General features: G+C 45.7%; 1 protein-coding gene across 3 annotated transcripts in view; it reads right to left on the reverse strand.

Annotated features, from left to right (window-relative positions):
- The window catches only part of smyd3 (SET and MYND domain containing 3), a 221,917-nt gene that overhangs the window by 63,416 nt on the left and 136,478 nt on the right, over positions 1-22,023 (reverse strand). For all 3 annotated transcript variants that reach the window (XM_029675110.2, XM_029675109.2, XM_029675111.2), the window contains exon 6: positions 12,319-12,386. In XM_029675110.2, the coding sequence (XP_029530970.2) occupies positions 12,319-12,386 (68 nt within the window). The remainder of the gene's footprint in view (positions 1-12,318; positions 12,387-22,023) is intronic.

Genomic DNA, 22,023 nt, shown 5'->3' on the forward strand with positions numbered 1-22,023 from the left:
TTCAGGTTATGTCGATATAGGACTCGTTTTACTGTGGATATAGATACTTGTGTACCTGGAAATTGCTCCCAAGGATGAACCAGACTTCCAGACCAGAGGTCTACAATTGTTTTTCTGAAGTCTTGGCTGATTTATTTTCATTTTTCCAGCAAAGAGGTCCTGAGTTTGAAGGTAGTCCTTGAAATTAGAAGCTTCTAAAGCCATGACACCATTTTCTGGAATTTTCCAAGCTGTTTAAAGACACAGTCAATTTAGTGTATATAAACTTCTGACCCACTGGAATTGTGATGCAGTGAATTATAAGTGAAATAATCTGTCTGTCAACAATTGTTGGAAATATTACTTGTGTCATGCATAAAGTAGATCTCCTAACCAACTTGCCAAAACTAAAGTTTGTTAACAATAAATTTGTGGAGTGTTTGAAAAAAAGAGTTTTAATAACTCCAAACTAAGTGTATGTAAACTTCCGACTTCAACTGTATATAAAATAAATATATCGGAAATATCAAATCAATTTTTATTTGTCACATGCGCCAAATACCTTACAGTGGAATACTTATGTTAACCAACAACCCCTTAACCAACAATGCTTTAAGAAGTTAAGAAAAAAATAAGTGTTAAGTACAGAGTCAATGTGGAGGCTATATACAAGGTGTACCGGTACAGAGTCAATGTGGAGGCTATATACAGGGTGCACCGGTACAGAGTCAATGTGGAGGCTATATACAGGGTGTACCGGTACAGAGTCAATGTGGAGGCTATATACAGGGTGTACAGAGTCAATGCGGAGGCTATACAGAGTCAATGTGGAGGCTATATACAGGGTGTACCGGTACAGAGTCAATGTGGAGGCTATATACAGGGTGTTCCGGTACAGAGTCAATGTGGAGGCTATATACAGGGGGTACTGGTACAGAGTCAATGTGGAGGCTATATACAGGATGTACCGGTACAGAATCAATGTGGAGGCTATATACAGGGTGTTCCGGTACAGAGTCAATGCGGAGGCTATATACAGGGTGTACCGGTACAGAGTCAATGTGGAGGCTATATACAGGGTGTACCGGTACAGAGTCAATGTGGAGGCTATATACAGGGTGTACCGGTACAGAGTCAATGTATATACAGGGTGTACCGGTACAGAGTCAATGTGGAGAGTCAATGTGGAGGCTATATACAGGGTGTCAATGTGGAGGCTATATACAGGGTGTACCGGTACAGAGTCAATGTGGAGGCTATGTACAGGGTGTACCGGTACAGAGTTAATGTGGAGGCTATGTACAGGGTGTACCGGTACAGAGTCAATGTGGAGGCTATATACAGGGGGTACTGGTACAGAGTCATTGTGGAGGATATATACAGGGTGTACCGGTACAGAGTCAATGTGGAGGCTATGTACAGGGTGTACCGGTACAGAGTCAATGTGGAGGCTATCTACAGGGTGTACTGGTACAGAGTCAACGTGGAGGCTATATACAGGGTGTACAGGTACAGAGTCAATGTCTGCCGAAATTACTAGCCTGTTCAACCTCTCTTTCGTGTCGTCTGAGATTCCCAAAGATTGGAAAGCAGCTGCGGTCATCCCCCTCTTCAAAGGGGGGGACACTCTTGACCCAAACTGCTACAGACCTATATCTATCCTACCATGCCTTTCTAAGGTCTTCGAACGCCAAGTCAACAAACAGATTACCGACCATTTCGATTCTCACCATACCTTCTCTGCTATGCAATCTGGTTTCAGAGCTGGTCATGGGTGCACCTCAGCCACGCTCAAGGTCCTAAACGATATCTTAACCGCCATCGATAAGAAACATTACTGTGCAGCCGTATTCATTGATCTGGCCAAGGCTTTCGACTCTGTCAATCACCACATCCTCATCGGCAGACTCGACAGCCTTGGTTTCTCAAATGATTGCCTCGCCTGGTTCACCAACTACTCTGATAGAGTTCAGTGTGTCAAATCGGAGGGTCTGCTGTCCGGACCTCTGGCAGTCTCTATGGGGGTGCCACAGGGTTCAATTCTTGGACCGACTCTCTTCTCTGTATACATCAATGAGGTCGCTCTTGCTGCTGGTGAGTCTCTGATCCACCTCTACGCAGACGACACCATTCTGTATACTTCTGGCCCTTCTTTGGACACTGTGTTAACAACCCTCCAGGCAAGCTTCAATGCCATACAACTCTCCTTCCGTGGCCTCCAATTGCTCTTAAATACAAGTAAAACTAAATGCATGCTCTTCAACCGATCGCTACCTGCACCTACCCACCTGTCCAACATCACTACTCTGGACGGCTCTGACTTAGAATACGTGGACAACTACAAATACTTTGGTGTCTGGTTAGACTGTAAACTCTCCTTCCAGACCCATATCAAACATCTCCAATCCAAAGTTAAATCTAGAATTGGCTTCCTATTTTGCAACAAAGCATCCTTCACTCATGCTGCCAAACATAACCTTGTAAAACTGACCATCCTACCAATCCTCGACTTTGGCGATGTCATTTACAAAATAGCCTCCAATACCCTACTCAACAAATTGCATGCAGTCTATCACAGTGCAATCCGTTTTGTCACCAAAGCCCCATATACTATCCACCATTTCGACCTGTACGCTCTCGTTGGCTGGCTCTCGCTTCATACTCGTCGCCAAACCCACTGGCACCATGTCATCTACAAGACCCTGCTAGGTAAAGTCCCCCCTTATCTCAGCTCGCTGGTCACCATAGCATCTCCCACCTGTAGCACACGCTCCAGCAGGTATATCTCTCTAGTCACCCCCAAAACCAATTCTTTCTTTGGCCGCCTCTCCTTCCAGTTCTCTGCTGCCAATGACTGGAGCGAACTACAAAAATCTCTGAAACTGGAAACACTTATCTCCCTCACTAGCTTTAAGCACCAACTGTCAGAGCAGCTCACAGATTACTGCACCTGTACATAGCCCACCTATAATTTAGCCCAAACAACTACCTCTTTCCCTACTGTATTTAATTAATTAATTAATTAATTTAGCTCCTTTGCACCCCATTATTTTTATTTCTACTTTGCACATTCTTCCATTGCAAATCTACCATTCCAGTGTTTTACTTGCTATATTGTATTTACTTTGCCACCATGGCCTTTTTTGCCTTTACCTCCCTTATCTCACCTCATTTGCTCACATCGTATATAGACTTGTTTATACTGTATGTTTGTTTTACTCCATGTGTAACTCTGTGTCGTTGTATGTGTTGAACTGCTTTGCTTTATCTTGGCCAGGTCGCAATTGTAAATGAGAACTTGTTCTCAACTTGCCAACCTGGTTAAATAAAGGTGAAATAAAATAAATAAAAAAATGTGGAGGCTATATACAGGGTGTACAGGTACAGAGTCAATGTGCGGGGGAACCAGTTAGTTGAGGTAATTGAGGTAATATGTACATGTAGGTAGAGTTAAAGTGACTACGCATAGATTATAAACAGAGAGTAGCAGCAGCGTAAAAGAGGGGTCTGGGTAGCCCTTTGATTAGCTGTTCAGGAGTGTTATGACTTGGGGGTAGAAGCTGTTAAGAAGCCTTTTGGACCTCGACTTGGCACTCCGGTACCGCTTGCTGTGCAGTAGCAGAGAGAACAGTCTATGACTAGGGTGGCTGGAGTCTCTGACAATCTTTTGGGCCTTCCTCTGACACCGCCTGATATAGAGATCCTGGGTGGCAGGAAGCTTGGCCACAGTGATGTACTGGGCCGTACGCACTACCCACTGTAGTGCCTTGCGGTCGGAGGCCGAGCAGTTGCCATACCAGGCAGTGATGCATCCAGTCAGGATGCTCTCGATGGTGCAGCTGCAGAAACCTTTGAGGATCTGAGGACCCATGCCAAATCTTTTCAGTCTCCTGAGGGGGAATAGGCTTTGTCGTGCCTTCTTCACAACTGTCTAGTTGTGTTAGGACCATGATAGTTTGTTGGTGATGTAGACACCAAGGAACTTGAAGCTCTCAACCCGCCACAGCCATATGCAGTTACATGCATATAAGTTCAATAGGCTACTGAACTGAAAGGGAGGATGCATCAATTCAGTCACAACAGATAAGTATTTTCTGAATAAAACAATAGGAGTAAAAAACATTAGTGAACCTGCGATTTGGAATGTTTTAATTGGTTTTCTGATCAATGCATGCTTAATTTTAGATTGGTCTGGGCTCATATGTTCTCATACCTTAAACATTTGCACAGGGGACCGATGTGTATCGGTGAATCGTTCAATCCCTAATACATTTGATATCGTGGATGGTCAGTCCTCGCATCCATGGAGCCGTCTATGAATTTGAGAGTGGTTACATTTCTCCAGCCCCATCCCTTAGTTGTTGTTTTTTGAGCAAAATAGGGGCAGAGAGTTCGCTTTGTTATTGTTTCAATTAAGGATTCTAGCTTTAAATGAGATAATACATGTATTGTCAACAGCACTTGACACAGATAATTAGGCAGGGTGGTGTCAGCTATCGCTTGACTGCAGCAGTTCATTATTCTGCTTTCTATGAAGCGCTCCTTAACTTGTATCATATTCAGTGTGTGTGTGTGTGTGTGTGTGTGTGTGTGTGTGTGTGTGTGTGTGTGTGTCAGTAAGCCCGTGGCATTGTTCTATGTAAAGGCATGTGATGAATATCAATGAATAATCTAACAGCGCAACTTCTTTTCAAATGGATATTCTGCATTAGCATATTAACTGGATTAATTAGCTAAACTTGATCAAACATGCTAATAATGACTGCATAGTACAGCCTACGTCCGATTATCTGTTGCAACGTAGTGCTGTAGAAACAATAGATCTGGTGTGTATGTGTGTGTGGGTGTGTGTGCCAACCTTCTCAAGATCAAGACTAATTCAATACTTTTTTGGTTTGCTAGCTTTATCAGTCCTCATAAGCAAACACAAAACACACCGGGGCACCCCAAAAATCTTAGGGGGCACAAAGTACATGTGGATGGCTGAGGGGTGGTGTTTATTTTTCTCCATATCTAAGCATACCTTTTGAACTGCCTGTATCCTCCTGACTGGTTGATCTTTTTTTACTTTTATTTTATTTAAATAAAATAAATATGCATCTCTGGTAAAATCTGGATAAAAAATTTAAAGGAATGTGAATTTTATTCAGTATAATCAGTAAATGCTTGCTTTTCTAAAGTCTACCAACAGGCATGCCAGCTAAAATAGAGTAGAAGCTAGCTTGTATAAATAACTGAATTGATAGCCCGAAATGGCTTCTTGGTAGCAAGTTTATGAGGTTGGGAGATTGGAAACCTAGCTGGGCTAGCTAAACCTCATAAAATGACTTGGTGGCAAGTAATATTACAGAGAAATATATATACAGTGCCTCCGTAAAGTATTCAAACCCCTCCACTTTTTCCACATTTTTGTTACGTTACATCCTTATTCTAAAAAAATATGTTTTCCTCCCCAATCTACAGACAATACCCCATAATGACAAAGCAAAAACAGTTTTTTAGAAATTGTTGCTCCTTTATAAAAAATGTCAAACTGAAATATGACATTTACAAAAGTATTCAGACCCTTTACTCAGTACTAATGTCGAAGCACCTTTGGCAGCTATTTCAGCCTTGAGTCTTCTTGGGTATGACACTACAAGCTAGGCACACCTGTATGTGGGGATTTTAGAGATGTTCGAAAGCGTTCAAGTCCGGGCTCTGGCTGGGCCAATCAAGGACATTCAGAGACTTCTCCCGAAGCCACTGCTGCGTAGTCTTGGCTGTGTGCTTAGGGTCGTTGTCCTGTTGGAAGTTGAACCTTCGCCCCAAGTCTGGTTCATCCTTGGGAGCAATTTCCAAATGCCCGAAGGTACCATGTTCGTCTGTACAAACAATAGTACGCAAGTATAAACACCATGGGACCACGCAGCCGTCATACCGCTCAGGAAGGAGACGCGTTCTGTCTCCTAGAGATGAATGTTCTTTGGCCTTGATAAGCTCCTTTCCTGAGGACGGCTCACCTCTCACAGTTCTGGGCGACTTTAACCTCCCCACGTCTACCTTTGACTCATTCCTCTCTGCCTCCTTCTTTCCACTCCTCTCCTCTTTTGACCTCACCCTCTCACCTTCCCCCCCTACTCACAAGGCAGGCAATACGCTCGACCTCATCTTTACTAGATGCTGTTCCTCCACTAACCTCATTGCAACTCCCCTCCAAGTCTCCGACCACTACCTTGTATCCTTTTCCCTCTCGCTCTCATCCAACACTTCCCACACTGCCCCTACTCGGATGGTATCGCGCCGTCCCAACCTTCCCTCTCTCTCCCCCGCTACTCTCTCCTCTTCCATCCTATCATCTCTTCCCTCTGCTCAAACCTTCTCCAACCTATCTCCTGATTCTGTCTCCTCAACCCTCCTCTCCTCCCTTTCTGCATCCTTTGACTCTCTATGTCCCCTATCCTCCAGGCCGGCTCGGTCCTCCCCTCCCGCTCCGTGGCTCGACGACTCATTGCGAGCTCACAGAACAGGGCTCCGGGCAGCCGAGCGGAAATGGAGGAAAACTCGCCTCCCTGCAGACCTGGCATCCTTTCACTCCCTCCTCTCTACATTTTCCTCCTCTGTCTCTGCTGCTAAAGCCACTTTCTACCACTCTAAATTCCAAGCATCTGCCTCTAACCCTAGGAAGCTCTTTGCCACCTTCTCCTCCCTCTTGAATCCTCCTCCCCCTCCCCCTCCTCCCTCTCTGCAGATGACTTCGTCAACCATTTTGAAAAGAAGGTCGACGACATCCGATCCTCGTTTGCTAAGTCAAACGACACCGCTGGTTCTGCTCACACTGCCCTACCCTGTGCTCTGACCTCTTTCTCCCCTCTCTCTCCAGATGACATCTCGCGTCTTGTGACGGCCGGCCGCCCAACAACCTGCCCGCTTGACCCTATCCCCTCCTCTCTTCTCCAGACCATCTCCGGTGACCTTCTCCCTTACCTCACCTCGCTCATCAACTCATCCCTGACCGCTGGCTACGTCCCTCCCGTCTTCAAGAGAGCGAGAGTTGCACCCCTTCTGAAAAAACCTACACTCGATCCCTCCGATGTCAACAACTACAGACCAGTATCCCTTCTTTCTTTTCTCTCCAAAACTCTTGAACGTGCCGTCCTTGGCCAGCTCTCCCGCTATCTCTCTCAGAATGACCTTCTTGATCCAAATCAGTCAGGTTTCAAGACTAGTCATTCAACTGAGACTGCTCTTCTCTGTATCATGGAGGCGCTCCGCACTGCTAAAGCTAACTCTCTCTCCTCTGCTCTCATCCTTCTAGACCTATCGGCTGCCTTCGATACTGTGAACCATCAGATCCTCCTCTCCACCCTCTCCGAGTTGGGCATCTCCGGCGCGGCCCACGCTTGGATTGCGTCCTACCTGACAGGTCGCTCCTACCAGGTGGCGTGGCGAGAATCCGTCTCCTCACCACGTGCTCTCACCACTGGTGTCCCCCAGGGCTCTGTTCTAGGCCCTCTCCTATTCTCGCTATACACCAAGTCACTTGGCTCTGTCATAACCTCACATGGTCTCTCCTATCATTGCTATGCAGACGACACACAATTAATCTTCTCCTTTCCCCCTTCTGACGACCAGGTGGCGAATCGCATCTCTGCATGTCTGGCAGACATATCAGTGTGGATGACGGATCATCACCTCAAGCTGAACCTCGGCAAGACGGAGCTGCTCTTCCTCCCGGGGAAGGACTGCCCGTTCCATGATCTCGCCATCACGGTTGACAACTCCATTGTGTCCTCGTCCCAGAGCGCTAAGAACCTTGGCGTAATCCTGGACAACACCCTGTCGTTCTCAAATAACATCAAGGCGGTGGCCCGTTCCTGTAGGTTCATGCTCTACAACATCCGCAGAGTACGACCCCGCCTCACACAGGAAGCGGCGCAGGTCCTAATCCAGGCACTTGTCATCTCCCGTCTGGATTACTGCAACTCGCTGTTGGCTGGGCTCCCTGCCTGTGCCATTAAACCCCTACAACTCATCCAGAACGCCGCAGCCCGTCTGGTGTTCAACCTTCCCAAGTTCTCTCACGTCACCCCGCTCCTCCGCTCTCTCCACTGGCTTCCAGTTGAAGCTCGCATCCGCTACAAGACCATGGTGCTTGCCTACGGAGCTGTGAGGGGAACGGCACCTCAGTACCTCCAGGCTCTGATCAGGCCCTACACCCAAACAAGGGCACTGCGTTCATCCACCTCTGGCCTGCTCGCCTCCCTACCACTGAGGAAGTACAGTTCCCGCTCAGCCCAGTCAAAACTGTTCGCTGCTCTGGCCCCCCAATGGTGGAACAAACTCCCTCACGACGCCAGGACAGCGGAGTCAATCACCAGACAGCGGAGTCAATCACCACCTTCCGGAGACACCTGAAACCCCACCTCTTTAAGGAATACCTAGGATAGGATAAAGTAATCCTTCTCACCCCCCCCCCCCCTTAAAAGACCTAGATGCACTATTGTAAAGTGGCTGTTCCACTGGATGTCATAAGGTGAAAGCACCAATTTGTAAGTCGCTCTGGATAAGAGCGTCTGCTAAATGACTTAAATGTAATGTAATGTAAATGGTGTGAAAAGTGCAAATCAATCCTAGAACAGCAAAGGACCTTGTGAAGATGCTGGAGGAAACAGGTACAAAAGTATCTATATCCACAGTAAAACGAGTCCTATATCGACATAACCTGAAAGGCCGCTCAGCAAGAAAGAAGCCACTGCTCCAAAACCGCCATAAAAAAGTCAGCTTGTCATGACCAAGTTATTGTAGAAAGTAACAGTAACATAGTAACATTGTAGCAGTAACATGCCAGCACATTACAGGGAATACTAGATTAACTAGGACCTAGATAATAAATAATTTAAAATAAAGAAAGAAAGTGAATGAGAGAATAGAGGTAGAGACTTGTCAGGAGAAACCCCCTCTCTTCTGCAAACCGGTGGAAGCACTGTCCATTGCTAGGCAACCCAGAAATATCAATAGGCAGGGCATAGTCAAGTAGAAGCCCATCTTTTATGGATGTGTCTCACTCACACACACATGCACACACGCACGCACACACGCGCGCACACGCACACACACACAGAGGTGTTAGCAGTGTAGGAAGGCCTGGCTAAGCCGTGCTAAACCCTCTCAGACCATCTGACAAGCTGCCTTAGCCAGATATACAACCAGGGTTAGAGACTACCTGCAGAACCCTCTGTGTGTGTGTGTGTGTGTATGCAGTGTGTGTACGCAGTGTGTGTGTGATCTGTGTGTATGTGTACGTGATGTGTGTGTTTGTGGTGTATGCACGCAGTGTGTGTGTGTGTGTGTGTGTGTGTGTATGTGTGTGTGTGTGTGGTGTATGCACGCAGTGTGTGTGTGTGTGTGTGTGTGTGTGTGTGTGTATGTGTGTGTGTGTGTGTGGTGTATGCACGCAGTGTGTGTGTGTGTGTGTGTGTGTGTGTGTGTGTGTGTGTGTGTGTGGTGTATGCACGCTGTGTGTGTGTGTGTGTGTGTGTGTGTGTGTGTGTGTGTAGTCAGTATAACATGACGCGTTGAGACAGCCCTGATCCCTCATATTCATCAGACCTGAACAGTGGGATTAGCCTGAACCACGCTTCAGAATACCACTATGCTGTCCTGTGTGTGTGTGTGTGTAACTGCTTTAGAAAACCACTCCTCTCCTCCACTCAAACATAAGCCACGCCCAAGTCAGCATATTCTACAGTGCACGCATCCATGTGAGCACACTAGGGCTGTGCCCGACTAAAAAAAATCTTGGTCGACAGAAAGTCAATTGATTGCTTGAAAATGTTTAAACATGTATTTTTCCATATATAGACACACCCTATGTGTTTTAATAACATAATTTATGTTCATTTAGCTTGTCTGATGCTTTAAGCTTATGGTTTGATGCCTCAAGGGGGCACCAGAGATTTAGATAACCAGAAGAAAAAAAACTTCACCTGGCCCAACTATTGTCCTCCCGCTCTCCTGCTGGCTTTCACAGATTCTGCCATTACTCTCCTGAAGTTGATGGTAATCTGCATGCCAGTTATGGTTTTCACACGCACATTTTCGTGAAACACTTTAATTTCCTTTATAATAATGTCTTCATATCTCCAAATCGTTGCCATGCAGTTCATGACAATTCTATCCAAATCTAAATGAAAATGATACAAACCTAAAAAAGTAACTTCTATTGCCATTGCCAACTATGTAAAAATAGCCTACATAAAGCCAAACACATGGCAACACATGGCCAGTCTGCAACCAACTTGAAACATTGTATCAACTATTAAGTTGGGTTCAGCCCAGAAGCTTGCACTAGCGATTTTGCAACATTGCATAAAATATTCTCTAAGTCAAGCACTAATAAGAAGCCTATTTAATGAAGTTTCCACTGGATCAGAGCATGACATTTTTCCCATTCACGCTGAGTGGTTATTGAAAGGCTGTAAAGCTGGAAAGATTTTTCAAATACATTGAGTAACTGTTGTCATTCAAAATGGACGTAAAAACAGACTTTGTTTGCTTGTTGTTTGAGGTGAAGAAAACATTACTCTGAGAAGCTCCACAGGTCATTAGCGATGGTGCGTTAAAACAATCAGAAGTACCATATTATACCGGATGTACCGCCCCCCACCTACCGTCAACCAATCACGTCAATGTGGAGCTATACAGAGCCCTCTGCATTGTTACAACATTTGGGAGGCGAATGGCGCTGTGGTACAGAGCTGGATTTGGCCTCTGTATGCCTCTGCAGGCACCGAAATTGCGTCACACCCTCTATATGAAGCCTCCGACCACATTTTAGAATCAAGCATGAATTGGCTTTTAGACTAGGCCTCCGCAATGGATTAGTTCACTGACAATAACACACACACTTATCACTTCTCTTTTTTCTCTCTCACAACCTTCTCCCCCTCTTCCTCTCTCCCTCCCCGTGGGACAGAATGCGCCTTCCTAGCGCCTGTGTCTGAACTACATAATTATCTGACATGTCAACACTGAAAAACATATCATTTAACAACCATTCATCCCACTCGCTCTCTCTCTCGCTCTCTCACCCTCTCTTACTGAGCGGTCAGTTGTCAGTCACGAAGAGAGAGAGAGAGAGAGAGAGCGAGAGAGAGCGAGAGAGAGAGAGGGGTCTAGGGATGGAGAGAGAGAGAGGGGTCTAGGGATGGAGAGAGAGAGAGAGAGAGGGGTCTAGGGATGGAGAGCGAGAAAGAGAGAGAGAGAGAGAGAGAGAGATGGGTCTAGGGATGGAGAGCGAGAAAGAGAGAGAGGGAGAGAGAGAGAGAGAGAGAGAGAGAGAGGGGGTCTAGGGATGGAGAGCGAGAAAGAGAGAGAGGGAGAGAGAGAGAGAGAGAGAGAGAGAGAGAGAGAGAGAGGAAGAGAGAGGAAGAGAGAGAGAGAGAGGTCTAGGGATGGAGAGAGAGAGAGAGAGAGTGACAGACAGAGAAAGAGAGAGACCGATGATGGAGAGACAGATTTGAGTATAATGTCTTAATCCTAGAGACGAGGTAATTGAACAAGCTTTTAAATGATGCCCACCTGACCCAGATTGCGATGTATACATTTTGGGATTGCGTAAACAACTGTAATTGTGTAAAGGCAGAGGATTAAAGGTCGTGTTCCAGACAAATCAACCAAAGGTGCGTTTGCTCTAGTTCCTCCACGGCACAGCTAGGAGAGCTCAAAAAAGCACCTTGTAGTTGAAGACTCTTCTTTGAGTCATAAAAGTACATTGAAATTACATAGGAACAGGCACACTTTGGAGAAGTGTGTGGCCCCTTGGAAACACCTGTTAAACCTCTAGTTTTTTTTGTTTTATGTTGCACCTACCCCAAGAATATTATTATCCTGTTCCTGAATGTATCCAGAGTATTTTCCGATTTTGTTATCAACAAATGTGGCGAAAAGTACAGTAAACGTCAAATGCACATAAAATCAACAGTGTAATGTTTGGATTCAGTCTTGTCAGGTGAACTGTTGTGTCCTCACCTTTAGTCTAATATTTTCCCCATAATCTCCAAACTGTTCCCTTTTAATTGCTACCATGGTTATGCATATGCATTTCACATGTGTTCTGCAAGAATTCAATAAGAATTCAATGTAGCCCCCTATCCATATAGGCCAATTCCCACAAGTGTAAGGGGTTAATGGTGATGCCCCCCCCCCCCCCCCCATTAAGAGCCAATGATAGGCCCTAACACGTCAGGATCTAACCACTAAACACTGCTCTCTGGTAATTACATGCAACTATAACACCAGGCTTTGTCAGGAAGCACTGTATGTTGCTGTGTGAGTGTGAGTGTGTGTCTGTCTTACCTGGGGTAGAGTCCCACTCCGATCTCTTGTAGCTCCCCGTCGCTGATGGTGAAACAATTACATGTTAGCTGCAGAAAAAGAACACGGAACAAATTAGTCACATGCCTACACCACTGTTCAGACACTGACAACACTCCCACGGCCACAGATTTAAAAAAAGAAAGAACCCGATTGAAATGATCCCACTGCAGTAAAACGAGACTTGGCGCTGCCTGGCTGTCATCCCTCATAACAGAAATAGGATATGTAGATCAAAGACAGAACAGATGGAGGTAATAGAAGAAATATAGAAATGTCTGCAGGTACTGTCCAATCTCTCTCTCTTCATGCTGTCTGCCAAATAAGGAGAAAATGGCTCCGAGAGAGATTGTTTAAAGAGTGTGTCAGTGAGTTTATAATGAAGACACACTGCGGCCGTCCGGAGACAGACAAGAGTGAAGGAGCGGAGGGGAGTATGTCTGCTTGTGTCTTTAGAGACTCAAATACGAAGTGTGTGTGTGTGTGTGTGTGTGTGTGTGTGTGTGTGTGTGTGTGTGTGTGTGTGTATGTCACCCAGAAACATATCCTGTTCATGTGTGTCTGCTGTCCATCTATGGATATGAACGTATATTCCTCCTCTGTCATTCCTTCAGGTCTGGTTCTTGTCTAACTCACTATCTGTTTCCTGTCTATCCAAACCAGTTCTGTGTTTCAAATTGTTTGTGTGTATTCGTGTGAGAGAAAGAACAAGCACAAAAGCGAGAAGAGGGAAGAATGTCGACTTCAAACTTTAGAGAGACTCACAGACACGGTGCTTGATACTGCCAGTAACATGCTGTACTGAAGTTCCTGAGTCCTGATATCAGTAACATGCTGTACTGAAGTTCCTGAGTCCTAATATCAGTAACATGCTGTACTGAAGTTCCTGAGTCCTAATATCAGTAACATGCTGTACTGAAGTTCCTGAGTCCTAATATCAGTAACATGCTGTACTGAAGTTCCTGAGTCCTAATATCAGTAACATGCTGTACTGAAGTTCCTGAGTCCTGATATCAGTAACATGCTGTACTGAAGTTCCTGAGTCCTAATATCAGTACCATGCTGTACTGAAGTTCCTGAATCCTAATATCAGTAACATGCTGTACTGAAGTTCCTGAGTCCTAATATCAGTAACATGCTGTACTGAAGTTCCTGAGTCCTAATATCAGTAACATGCTGTACTGAAGTTCCTGAGTCCTAATATCAGTAACATGCTGTACTGAAGTTCCTGAGTCCTAATATCAGTAACATGCTGTACTGAAGTTCCCGAGTCCTGATATCAGTAACATGCTGTACTGAAGTTCCTGAGTCCTAATATCAGTAACATGCTGTACTGAAGTTCCTGAGTCCTAATATCAGTAACATGCTGTACTGAAGTTCCTGAGTCCTTATATCAGTAACATGCTGTACTGAAGTTCCTGAGTCCTTATATCAGTAACATGCTGTACTGAAGTTCCTGAGTCCTTATATCAGTAACATGTTGTACTGAAGTTCCTGAGTCCTTATATCAGTAACATGCTGTACTGAAGTTCCTGAGTCCTAATATCAGTAACATGCTGTACTGAAGTTCCTGAGTCCTTATATCAGTAACATGCTGTACTGAAGTTCCTGAGTCCTAATATCAGTAACATGCTGTACTGAAGTTCCCGAGTCCTGATATCAGTAACATGCTGTACTGAAGTTCCTGAGTCCTAATATCAGTAACATGCTGTACTGAAGTTCCTGAGTCCTAATATCAGTAACATGCTGTACTGAAGTTCCTGAGTCCTTATATCAGTAACATGCTGTACTGAAGTTCCTGAGTCCTTATATCAGTAACATGCTGTACTGAAGTTCCTGAGTCCTAATATCAGTAACATGCTGTACTGAAGTTCCTGAGTCCTTATATCAGTAACATGCTGTACTGAAGTTCCTGAGTCCTAATATCAGTAACATGCTGTACTGAAGTTCCTGAGTCCTTATATCAGTAACAAAGGCAAGTATTTTCAAAGCCTAAAGACACAGACACAATGTTGATCTACATACTGAGCTGTTTGAAACACTGTTTCAAAGAAAAGACATTTGAAAAGCTGGGGAGACCAGACTGAGAGAAAATAGACTTGAAAAGGTGGGGAGACCAGACTGAGAGAAAATAGACTTGAAAAGGTGGGGAGACCAGACAGAGAAAATAGACCTGAAAAAGGTGGGGAGACCAGACTGAGAGAAAAGACATTTGAAAAGGGGGGAGACCAGACTGAGAGAAAAGACATTTGAAAAGGTGGGAGACCAGACACTGTTGATCTAAAAGACATTTGAAACACTGTTTCCAACATAGAAAAGACATTTGAAAAGGTGGGGAGGCCAGACTGAGAGAAAATACATTTGAAAAGGTGGGGAGGCCAGACTGAGAGAAAATACATTTGAAAAGGTGGGGAGACCAGACTGAGCTGTTTGAAACACTGTTTCAAAGAAAAGACATTTGAAAAGCTGGGGAGACCAGACTGAGAGAAAATAGACTTGAAAAGGTGGGGAGACCAGACTGAGAGAAAATAGACTTGAAAAGGTGGGGAGACCAGACAGAGAAAATAGACCTGAAAAAGGTGGGGAGACCAGACTGAGATAAAATAGACCTGAAAAGATGGGGAGACCAGATTGAGAGAAACTAGACCTGAAAAAGTGGGGAGACCAGACTGAGAGAAAAGACATTTGAAAAGGGGGGAGACCAGACTGAGAGAAAAGACATTTGAAAAGGTGGGGAGACCACACTGAGCGAAAAGACATTTGAAACGGGGGGGAGACCAGACATAGAAAAGACATTTGAAAAGGTGGGGAGGCCAGACTGAGAGAAAATACATTTGAAAAGGTGGGGAGACCAGACTGAGAGAAAATACATTTGAAAAGGTGGGGAGACCAGACTGAGAGAAAATACATTTGAAAAGGTGGGGAGACCAGACTGAGAGAAAATACATTTGAAAAGGTATGGAGATGAAGAGAAATAGAAAAACTCAAAACACAATCAACACCTCTACTGTGTTGATCTGCCACTGAGAAAGCAATCAGTGCAAAAACAACAGTCAAAGCACTGTGTGTGTGTGTGTGTGTGTGTGTGTGTGTGTGTGTGTATGTACACGTGTCTATTCTCTAAACAGGCCTATAGCTCCTCCTCAGGCATATATAAAAAAATACCAGTATCAATATTCATCTCAATGATCGGGCTCTCTGACAACGAAACCAGCTAGAAAACTACACGAGTCTCAATGATTCTGATGTGGTTCACTGATAAAAGCAGAGGAGTGACATGAGGTGTCATGGGAAAAGGAGTCCTTTATCATTCCCCCAGTTTGTCATCTAGTGCTCACTAGCTAGCTTGCTCATAACAGCTACATAGACACATTGACCGGTTGTAGCGCTGTCGTGCAAATGGACACAGGCCACATTGTCACGTTGACCCCGATATTCAATGCCATACCAAAATGTATTTCGGTTTAAGCCACACACACACAGTCGGGCTAAACTGATGGACAACAATCTCGGGTAGGAGTGTGTGCATATGAGAGAGCGATATTTGGTCAATAACCAGATATCTGTCAAAATCTGTCAAAGTAGACAAGAGGCCTGGAGGTGACAAATAAAACATGCGCGCACGCACGCACGCACGCACGCACACACACACACACACACACACTTTCCTGGGGGTGAGCTTTATTACAACCTCTGTAGTGCTGTCAATCACAGAAACACCCATAACTCACTATGCCACAGAAGACACCCCACCCCCTCTCTCACACTCTCTCCCGTTCTCTATCTACCTCTGTGTTCACACATCTCTCTCTTTCTGGAACCGGGTCTCGTCTATCTTCCACTCAAAACCTGAGAGGTGAAAAGCAGAAGAGGGGAAAATGAAGATGAGAGGAGAAGAAGAGTGTACAAACTGACCCCCCCATCATGCTCTACACGACAGAGCTGGGCTCCGGGCAGCCGAGCGGAAATGGAGGAAAACTCGCCTCCCTGCGGACCTGGCATCCTTTCACTCCCTCCTCTCTACATTTTCCTCTTCTGTCTCTGCTGCTAAAGCCACTTTCTACCACTCTAAATTCCAAGCATCTGCCTCTAACCCTAGGAAGCTCTTTGCCACCTTCTCCTCCCTCCTGAATCCTCCTCCCCCTCCCCCCCTCCTCCCTCTCTGCAGATGACTTCGTCAACCATTTTGAAAAGAAGGTCAACGACATCCGATCCTCGTTTGCTAAGTCAAACGACACCGCTGGTTCTGCTCACACTGCCCTACCCTGTGCTCTGACCTCTTTCTCCCTCTCTCTCCAGATGAAATCTCGCGTCTTGTGACGGCCGGCCGCCCAACAACCTGCCCGCTTGACCCTATCCCCTCCTCTCTTCTCCAGACCATTTCCGGAGACCTTCTCCCTTACCTCACCTCGCTCATCAACTCATCCCTGACCGCTGGCTACGTCCCTTCCGTCTTCAAGAGAGCGAGAGTTGCACCCCTTCTGAAAAAACCTACACTCGATCCCTCCGATGTCAACAACTACAGACCAGTATCCCTTCTTTCTTTTCTCTCCAAAACTCTTGAACGTGCCGTCCTTGGCCAGCTCTCCCGCTATCTCTCTCAGAATGACCTTCTTGATCCAAATCAGTCAGGTTTCAAGACTAGTCATTCAACTGAGACTGCTCTTCTCTGTATCACGGAGGCGCTCCGCACTGCTAAAGCTAACTCTCTCTCCTCTGCTCTCATCCTTCTAGACCTATCGGCTGCCTTCGATACTGTGAACCATCAGATCCTCCTCTCCACCCTCTCCGAGTTGGGCATCTCCGGCGCGGCCCACGCTTGGATTGCGTCCTACCTGACAGGTCGCTCCTACCATGTGGCGTGGCGAGAATCTGTCTCCTCACCACGCGCTCTCACCACTGGCGTCCCCCAGGGCTCTGTTCTAGGCCCTCTCCTATTCTCGCTATACACCAAGTCACTTGGCTCTGTCATAACCTCACATGGTCTCTCCTATCATTGCTATGCAGACGACACACAATAAATCTTCTCCTTTCCCCCTTCTGATGACCAGGTGGCGAATCGCATCTCTGCATGTCTGGCAGAAATATCCGTGTGGATGACGGATCACCACCTCAAGCTGAACCTCGGCAAGACGGAGCTGCTCTTCCTCCCGGGGAAGGACTGCCCGTTCCATGATCTCGCCATCACGGTTGACAACTCCATTGTGTCCTCCTCCCAGAGCGCTAAGAACCTTGGCGTGATCCTGGACAACACCCTGTCGTTCTCAACTAACATCAAGGCGGTGGCCCGTTCCTGTAGGTTCATGCTCTACAACATCCGCAGAGTACGACCCTGCCTCACACAGGAAGCGGCGCAGGTCCTAATCCAGGCACTTGTCATCTCCCGTCTGGATTACTACAACTCGCTGTTGGCTGGGCTCCCTGCCTGTGCCATTAAACCCCTACAACTCATCCAGCCCGTCTGGTGTTCAACCTTCCCAAGTTCTCTCACGTCACCCCGCTCCTCCGCTCTCTCCACTGGCTTCCAGTTGAAGCTCGCATCCGCTACAAGACCATGGTGCTTGCCTACGGAGCTGTGAGGGGAACGGCACCTCAGTACCTCCAGGCTCTGATCAGGCCCTACACCCAAACAAGGGCACTGCGTTCATCCACCTCTGGCCTGCTCGCCTCCCTACCACTGAGGAAGTACAGTTCCCGCTCAGCCCAGTCAAAACTGTTCGCTGCTCTGGCCCCCCAATGGTGGAACAAACTCCCTCACGACGCCAGGACAGCGGAGTCAATCACCACCTTCCGGAGACACCTGAAACCCCACCTCTTTAAGGAATACCTAGGATAGGATAAAGTAATCCTTCTCACCCCTCCCCCCCTTAAAAGATTTAGATGCACTATTGTAAAGTGGCTGTTCCACTGGATGTCATAAGGTGAACGCACCAATTTGTAAGTCGCTCTGGATAAGAGCGTCTGCTAAATGACTTAAATGTAAAAAAATGTAAGCTGGGAGTTGGACTCCACCCCCCTCTCTCGCCATCGCTTTTCCTTCCCATTCCCTCCACCCTTCTCTCAGCTCTCTCCCGCTCTCCCTCCTAGCAGTGGAATACCGCAGACCTTCTCCACTTTGACTCGTAGAGTTTTCCTCTGATTGCAAATTACAAAAATTGAGCGTCCACTTCTCCCATCCTCATCTTTAACCAAAGTCCTCAGCCTGCCATTGGAGCCTCAGTACAGTCATCCATACGTGACACTATGTAACCTTTAGTGAGACATTAGGCTTCGGGCCTGGTACCATTTCTATTCTCGGTCCCTTGTCGGTCTGTCTGTCAAGAGGAAATGCATTTGTACTTCACTGAGCTGCATCCATTGTGATGCCTCAGCACACAAAGACAGAGAGGATGGAGTGTGTGTGTTTTGTGTGGTTTTTGTTCTTTTACGCACACACGCACACACACACACACACACACACACACACACACACACACACACACACACACACACACACACACACACACACATACACATGTTCTGTTCAGTGTCAGTCTGCCTGTTGGTGAAGGTCTGTTATAATCCAAACAGAAAGTTTCACCTTATTAGGCAACATGAGCACTGTTAAACGACTACGGCAGAGGGAAGGAGGGAGGGAAATAGGGAAGGAGGGAGGAAAAAAACCATTTTGACAAACAATGGTATGGGCACTAAGCTAGTGTGCAGGTATGGAATGCTTCTCAGACTGTCCTCTCCCCTCGTCCTCTAATTCAGTCTCTCGCTATGTCTGTCATTCTCTGTCTCTCGTTCACCCACTTCCTCTCATTCAGTCCCCCTCCCTTTGTCTCTGGGGCAGACAGAGCCAGTCAGGCAGTACATAAAACATCTGCAGTCCTGGCTGGTGAACGCACCATGCATCCCAAATCAACAAACACACACACACGCACACACACACACACACACACACACTCTTTGCCATATTGACCATCTGCCACTAGATGTAAGAGAATGGGCAGTAGTTTTTCTCTTCTGGGTTTACACTCCAGCCACCTGTAGATGGTTACTGTCCTCCATGATAGAATAAACACACTGTCCACACACATCCCCAAACCACAGCCTTATTTAGGACCAGAGCAACTGGGTCAAACAGCCTACGTGGAGACATCAGAGAGATCAACGGGGATATCTCCGGCTCTCTCTCCCACCTGTCTCTCTGATCTGATGAGACGGAGGTATGTCTGGCTCACGCCTGGTAGGAACGGATAACTGTAGATATCACATCACACACACGCACAAACAAACGCGTGCGCGGACACTCACCGTGAGGAAGGTCAGTTCAAGAGTGATCTCCTATGCAGGAACCCTGTGTGCATGTGTGTTTGTGTGTGTGCGTGTGTGCGTGTGTGCAAGCCAATAGGAACTAGTTCTGACTGAGTGAAAGAACACACACACACAAACACACACACACCCCAGATGTCAGGGTTTAAATAGAGAGCTGGTTCAGAAGCGGCTGTGTTGACGGAAATACTAACTTTTAAAGAAACAAAATAAGTCCATAACATGACAGAGCTTGGCATTAAAACATACAATCTGTGAGAGAGATGGAGAGAGATTGAGAAGGTGTAAGATAGAAAGAGAGAGAGGTATAGAAGACAGAGATACTATAGGCCAAGAGAGAAGAAAGAGGGATACTATAGGCCAAGAGAGAAGAAAGAAAGAGGGATACTATAGGCCAAGAGAGAAGAAAGAAAGACAGAGATACTATAGGCCAAGAGAGAAGAAAGAAAGACAGAGATACTATAGGCCAAGAGAGAAGAAAGAAAGACAGAGATACTATAGGCCAAGAGAGAAGAAAGAAAGAGGGATACTATAGGCCAAGAGAGAAGAAAGAAAGACAGATACTATAGGCCAAGAGAGAAGAAATAATAAAGAAAGACAGAGATATTATAGGCCAAGAGAAAAGAAAGAAGAAAGAAAGACAAAGATACTATAGGCCAAGAGAGAAGAAAGAAGAGATACTATAGGCTAAGAGAGAAGAAAGAAAGAGATACTATTGGCTAAGAGAGAAGAAAGAAGAAAGACAGACAGAGATACTATAGGCCAAGAGAGAAGAAAGAATAAAGAAAGACAGAGATATTATAGGCCAAGAGAGAAGAAAGAAGAAAGAAAGACAAAGATACTATAGGCCAAGAGAGAAGAAAGAAGAAAGACAAAGATACTATAGGCTAAGAGAGAAGAAAGGAGAAAGACAGACAGAGATATTATAGCCTAAGAGAGAAGAAAGAAAGACAGAGATACTATAGGCTAAGAGAAGAAAAAAGAAAGACAGACAGAGATACTATAGGCTAAGAGAGAAGAAAAAAGAAAGACAGACAGAGATACTGTAGGCTAAGAGAGAAGAAAGAAGTAAGAAAAACAGAGATACTATAGGCTAAGAGAGAAGAAAGGAGAAAGACAGACAGAGATGGAGTAGTGAGTAGTCACTCCCCATCTGTCCCTCTTTCACTTTCTCCCTCCATCTCTCTACTTTCCACAGGGCTAATATAGCTATACTCTTACTGTAGAGTCCTTCAGTATAAATTACTTTTAAAATAGACAGGCAGGGTCGGAAATCACTCTGTTACACTTTGGCCCTGTGTGGGAGAGACGAGTCCAACTGTCACTTCCCTGAAATTAATGGCTTCAGGGTAAGCAACTTTCTCCCTTCATATCTATAACTCTCTATGACTCTCTATGAGATGTGTGTGTGTGTGTTAGTGTGTATTATACTATAACTCCCTATAACTCTCTTAGCGCTGCTCTCAGATTTACCACCCCCTGCTACAGTCTGATAGAGTTTGCAGTGACAAGAGATTGGAATTTAAATGACAGAGAGGAGAGGGCAGGAGCTGCTGTTGAATACTAAGTGAGACAAGAGGTGTGTGTGTGTGTGTGTGTGTGGGTTGTTGCGTGCGTGCGTACGTGTGTTGGTGCGTGCGTGTGTGAAATGGAGAGATTAAATCTTACTTTGGGACAGCCAACACACACACACACACACACACACACACACACACAACAAGCAGCTCCCTGGGACTCGAGGGGATGCAGCCACCATTTTAGCTTAAACAAGCGTGAAGGTAACAGAGTAAATGAAGAAGGGAAAGAGAGGAAGGGTGGGAGTGGGGGGGGAGGGGTTTAGAGGTGTAAGCTCGTTAGTCTCCTCGTTAGGCATAAATGAGAGTGGGCCCGCTGAATTAAAGAGGTCCACCCTGGGAAGATACAGGTGGAAAGGAGGAAGAGGAGATACATTTGTCTGAACAAACACCTGTCTCTCTCTCCAGGAGGGACTCGTGGGGATTCATAGTCACAGCTGTTTCACTGACATGTCCTGAAAGAGTATTCATTTCTCAACCCCCGAAAAAAATCCTTGAGGTAAATTTGAATGGTGAAATAATTAAGTTTGAAAGTGAGCATATCTATTAACTACTGATCACTGGTGATCATTCTTTAGGCAATAACTTAAAACCTCGAGAAGTCTACACTGTTGGGAGGTGGGTTCTACTAAGAATAATAGTGATAACAAAACTATGAAATAACACATATGGAATCATGTACTAACCAAACAAGTGTTAAACAAATCAAAATATATTTTAGATTTGAGATTATTCCAAGTAGCCCCCATTTGCCTTGATAACTTTTGTTATTGACCAAATACTTATTTTCCACCAT

The sequence above is a fragment of the Oncorhynchus nerka genome, linkage group LG12 (assembly GCF_034236695.1).
Source record: "Oncorhynchus nerka isolate Pitt River linkage group LG12, Oner_Uvic_2.0, whole genome shotgun sequence".
In the NCBI taxonomy this organism is placed as follows: domain Eukaryota; kingdom Metazoa; phylum Chordata; class Actinopteri; order Salmoniformes; family Salmonidae; genus Oncorhynchus; species Oncorhynchus nerka.